General features: G+C 40.6%; 1 protein-coding gene across 1 annotated transcript in view; it reads left to right on the top strand.

The window, feature by feature from the left end:
* The first annotated feature begins 3,094 nt into the window (after positions 1–3,094).
* LOC119416441 (beta-1,3-galactosyl-O-glycosyl-glycoprotein beta-1,6-N-acetylglucosaminyltransferase 3-like) overlaps positions 3,095–5,624 on the top strand; it is a 29,329-nt gene continuing 26,799 nt past the window's right edge. Inside the window, exons 1-2 of the mRNA XM_037683676.1 lie at positions 3,095–3,410; positions 5,397–5,620. Of these exons, the coding sequence (XP_037539604.1) occupies positions 3,095–3,410; positions 5,397–5,620 (540 nt within the window). The remainder of the gene's footprint in view (positions 3,411–5,396; positions 5,621–5,624) is intronic.

The following is a 5,624-nucleotide window of genomic DNA, read 5'->3' as shown; positions in this document are numbered from 1 at the left end:
TAAAACAGGCGGCTCCAACAACACAGTTTATTATTATATCAGCCAAGACTAGCAGGAAAGAAAATGAACGCAAATTAAAATTACATTTAGGGATGATAAAGGTCCATTTTAAAACAACTTTCACTATGTTTTACATTCAGTCAGTTCCACTGCTGGATTTGTTCTTTCTTTAGTAATAAAATCTTGATCTCTGCAAAAGAGTAACTTCAAAAAGATGAGATGAAAGCTAGCCACATTGTTCATGTCCACCTCCTCCAGGGCTGCTTTGAACACAAATGTTTCAGGATGTCCGCAGGGGATTTCTGCAGGCCTAACTCTACATCAACAGTGTGATTGGTTAATTTTCCTGTAAGTTACTAATCAAGCTCCTTCTAGAGATATGCTGATGAAGATTCTCAGTCATCCAGGACATGATAAATTCAAAAAACATTCAATACAAAAACAACTGGACTTTATTTGTAACAGAAGACGTTTCGCTCCTCATCCGAGGAGCTTTCTCAATTCAATGAGCAGTGAGTGAGAGATTCAGGTTATACGGCTGAGACCAAAACTTGAAAAGGAGAAAACAATCAATCGATCGTTGTATTATAGATTGTACCCAGGGGAAGCCACTCCCTGTCTTTATGGACTTCCAAAAATACACAAAGAAGGAACACCACTCAGACCCATCGTCAACAGCATGAACTCAGTGACATACAATATAGTTAAACATCTGGCTGGTATTTTAGCTCCTCTTGTTGGAAACACACCTCATCACATAAAGAACTCCATTGATTTTGCCAACAAAGTTCAACATTTGAAACTAACCCCAGGAGAAACCCTTGTATTGTATGATGTGACTTCTCTTTTGCATACCCATCTCTGAAGCAGTAGAAACCGTCAGAAAACAACTTCTACAAGACAAGGACTTAATCAACAGGACCTACTTCACCCTGGATCAGATCTACACCCTTTTGGATCTCTGCCTCTCCACCACTTATTTCAAGTTCAATGACAGTTTTTACAGACAGAAGCACGGCTGTGCCATGGGATCTCCAGTGTCACCCATTGTTGCCAATATCTACATGGAGGAAGTGAAACAAAGAGCCCTAAACTCCTATGAGGGAACAACGCTAAGCCATTGGTTCTGATATGTGGATGATACCTGGGTCAAAATCCAAGCCAAGGAAATAGAAGCATTCACCAGACACATCAACTCGGTCGATAACAACATCAAGTTCACCAGAGAAGATGCAAATGACAACAAGCTGCCTTTTTTGAACTGTTTGGTTCAGATGGAAAGAGAGGACAGCCTTAACATTGAAGTTTACAGAAAACCAACCCACACAGACCAGTATCTTTTGTTTGACTCCCACCATCCACTGGAGCACAAACTCTCTGTCATCAGAACTTTACAGCATCGGGCCGAACGCGTTCCCACGAAGACAGAAGGGAAGGAAAAGGAACAGAAACACATTCAAGAAGCTCTCCAAACGTGGATATCCTAACTGGGCTTTTGTCAAGTCAGCAAGGAAATCTACAAAACACCCTAATAAACAGAAAAAGGAGAACAACAGACGTAAAAACATTGTCATCCCTTATGTTGCTGGAGTATCAGATAAATTCAGAAGGATTTTCAACAAACACAACATCCCAGTACATTTCAAACCCAGCAGGACTCTCAGACAGAGACTGGTCTACCCTAAGGACAAAACACCCATACACAAACAGAGTGGTGTAGTGTATGCGGTCCAGTGCAGCGAGGACTGTCCAGACCTCTACATTGGAGAAACTAAACAGCCTCTTCACAGATGCATGGCTCAACACAGGAGAGCCACATCCTCTGGACAAGATTCAGCTGTTCACCTCCACCTCACAGATAAGGGACACTCTTTTGAGAACACAGATGGTTTGAGAGGGGGGTGAAGGAAGCAATTTATGTAAAAAGGGAAAAGCCATCTCTTAACAGAGGAGGAGGCCTCAGATTTCCACTTTCGAAAATCTAAATGCAACTTTAAGACAGATTCCCAGCCGGTTTTCACACTTGATGGGAACAGAGAGGCCTCATCTGTGAATTAGAGTAACAAAGACCTTAAGAAACCCCTACTGTTAAGGTGTGGAGGTGTGCCTTGTCAAATCTACATATGTGTGTGTGTGTCTTATCTCACTCAGCCTTATAACCTGAATCTCTCACTCACTGCTCATTGAATTGAGAAAGCTCCTCGGATGAGGAGCGAAACGTCTTCTGTTACAAATAAAGTCCAGTTGTTTTTGTATTGAACATTATTTTTGAACTCCTTCTGTAGAGTCTCTGATGGAGCTAACTCTTCTCTACTGACAGTAAAGTCCTAACCAGAGAGAACTTCTTCAAAAATGTTTCTCCCTGGAGACACAAATTTAAAAGAATCTGATTGGATAACTATATTTTCATGAATTAAAAAGTTTCTTACTCACCTACAAAGTAGTTTACTGAAAATCAGAGAATTTAGCTAAAATATAAACAAATAACCTCCATTGGAAATAGTAATTTAATTTAAAATAGATATTCAGGCCCTGTGATGGACTTGTGACCTGTCCAGGGTGTACCCCGCCCCTCGCACAGTGATTGCTGGACATGGGCACCAGCGACCCCCGTGACCCAAAATGGAAGAAGGGGGTAAAAGATAATGGATGGATGGATAGATATTCAATGAAAACTGAAATGCAGCATTTCACATGTGCTTTCTTTGGCCTTCTTTGAAAGCGTAAATGCTCTGAAACTCTGTTCACTTCTTTGTGTACAGTGTAATCATGTGTGCTCTTGCTCTTCTGTAGGAAACCTGTGAACCCTGTGACACCTCCTGCAGGCACTGCACCGGACCCAGACCTGACCAGTGCCTGCTTTGTCACAGAGATTTTGCTCTCCATGCTGTTGAAAACCGTTGCGCTCGCTGCTGTCAGAACGCAGACAATTACACCGACTGCTGTGTTTGTGACAGCCGCTCAGGTAGAGATGCTACATTTCCAAAAATTCTTATTTTTGTATAGAACTATTGATTAAAGCCATTATTTTCATTACTTAGCATTGTGTGTGGAGACTCCACAACCCAGATCTGGAGCAGAGGAGGAAACAGACATGAATATGTCCTCCAGAGCTTTGAAGCACACCTCAGCTGCCTTGCCCATTGCCCTGCTGGTGGCAGCAGGGCTGGGCCTGGCTGTGTTTGCCTTGGTCAAAGCCCGTGCTAGGAGGAGGCTTTGCTGGAACCGGAGCTACGAGAGACTGAGTGGCGGCAGCATCAATATGCCCCACGGTGTGCCAGAGCCAGACAGCGGTGATGAAGTAGATGTGGTGTACACCTCCAGGGGTGGGTCAGTATACCGACGCTACAGCTTCATCCATGAGCAGGACACCGACGCAGACCAAAACATGGATGAAAACATGTGTCTCAGTCAGTCTTAGATACATTCATATTAAAGGGGACAGCAACAAAAAGTATTTATGTTCAATACTAAGACTAAAAGAAAATGTAGCTTAGGTGATGGTTAGAAGAATACTAAATTATATTTTGCATTGGTATTCTTATTTTTTAAACTGAAATGTATTTTTTGCTTCAACAAATTGACTGAATATGTCAAATACACACATTTAGATAAAGGTGTAAGAAATGACAAGGTCACTGTTCTTTATCGTTGACAAATGTTTGACAAAAGTTTAGATAAGCGAGTGAGAAATGACTGTCACGGTTAGAAAAACTGTGCACATTTGTAGAATACACACTGTTAAATAGAGGTGTGAACAAAGGTGGCCCTGTTTTAAAGAGTAATGGAAGACTGAACTGTTTGATAATGTATGAGCGGAGACTGAAAAACTACTTATCTTTGTGTAAATGTCTGTATATTCTTTTTACAAATTATTACTAGAGATGCTTTTTGTTATACTAAGAACTGGTCTATACAGGCTGCATGATTGTAAATCATATGAATAAAGTTTTTTAAGCTGATACTACAGCTAGAAAATAATGTGGTTTTTAACATTTTCTTGTTTCATGCGTACTTAAAATTGTATTTATAGGCTTTTTTAAAACTCAAGAACACCTTATATATAATAAACAGGCGCTCACCACTAGAAAACATGCAAATACTACAGTTAAATTAAGCAAATAGGACAGAGAAAATGTACAAACAAAAGGTAGGACAGCATAGTCCAAACCAATAAGTAATGTCAATGTCAATGTCAATTTATTTATATAGCACATAAAAACAACAAAAGCTGACCAAAGTGCTTTACAGTTAAGACAGATTAAAATTTAAAAAAAAAGAGTAAAAATGCATCTAGTGCCACTCAAAAACATAAGTTAACAGTAAAAACAACACACAACAACAATAAAATCAGCTCAACTTGTTATCAGACTCTGCGTGGATGAAATGCCAAGGAATACAGATGAGTCTTGAGCAAAGATTTAAAAGTCTCAACAGTCTGAGCGGTCTTTAAATTCTCAGGTAAACTGTTCCACAGTTTTGGAGCAGCAACCGCAAAAGCCCGATCACCTCTGGATTTTAGTTTGGATCTGGGGACATCTAAGAGGAACTGGTTGGTAGACCGGAGTGCTCTTACTGGAGTGTAAATGTTAATGAGATCACATATATATGACGGGGCCAGACCTTTTAAGACTTTAAAAACAAGCAATAAAATCTTAAAATCAATTCGGAAGTGGACAGGAAGCCAGTGGAGAGAAGCCAGGACAGGGGTTATGTGTTCATGTTTTTTAGTTGCTGTTACGAACTATACAGTATGAACTGTATGCACTGTACTTTATTCATTTATGGAAAAGATCCTTTGCTATTCAAAAAAGTTCAATCTGGTCCTCTGGACATTCAAAAAACAAGAAAACCGTTTGTGTTTGTGTTCAAATGTCCAGAGGACCAGATTGAACTTTTTTGGATTTTTCTACCTGGATTATTGAGCATGTATCAGGATATCATTTGCTATTCTAATGAAGGATCAGGGCAGCGTCCAACCATACAGGAAGTTACACAGAGGACCCTCCTGCTGGAGCTTAGTTTGACACACCTCCACAGATGAGTGATTCACTTTTCTTAATAAGATCAAGTACTGCAGCCTCTCCTTTAAACAATAAACTGCAGATGTGAATGTCGACACACTCGCGCACCTTCAAGCAAGGAAAATGGTTTGCACAAACTTTCTGAGGAGAGAGATGCTGTTGAAAACTATCTTACTCATCCTCCTGGCTATGTTTGTTTTTGCTGCTTTTTGGGAAACTGCCTTTGAGAAAAAGCCTCCCTCTGAGCATCATATACCACTGGAGTTCTCTGGAGATCTGCCCGGCTGTTTATCATCAGTGGAAACAGAGAAGGGAAGAAGACCAACTTAGAAGCTCTTCTAGCACCCAGGAAACAATCTTCTTTGCCTGCAGACTTCTACATCAATGCCACAAAGGACTGTCCAGCTTTCATTGAGAAGAGGAGTTTCATTACGGTGCCTCTGAGTGAGGAGGAGAAACATTTCCCTATCACATTCTCTATTGTGATCCATGAGAAGATTGAGATGTTCAAGCGACTCTTACGGGCTATTTACGCTCCTCAGAACATCTACTGCATACATGTGGATCTCAAATCACCTTTGGAGTTTCAGACGGCTGTGA

Source organism: Nematolebias whitei, chromosome 10 (assembly GCF_014905685.2).
Source record: "Nematolebias whitei isolate Nwh7 chromosome 10, NemWhi1, whole genome shotgun sequence".
Classification (NCBI taxonomy): Eukaryota; Metazoa; Chordata; class Actinopteri; order Cyprinodontiformes; family Rivulidae; genus Nematolebias; species Nematolebias whitei.
The sequence above is the reverse complement of the archived record's forward strand: the minus strand, read 5'-3'. Positions and strand labels throughout refer to the sequence as shown.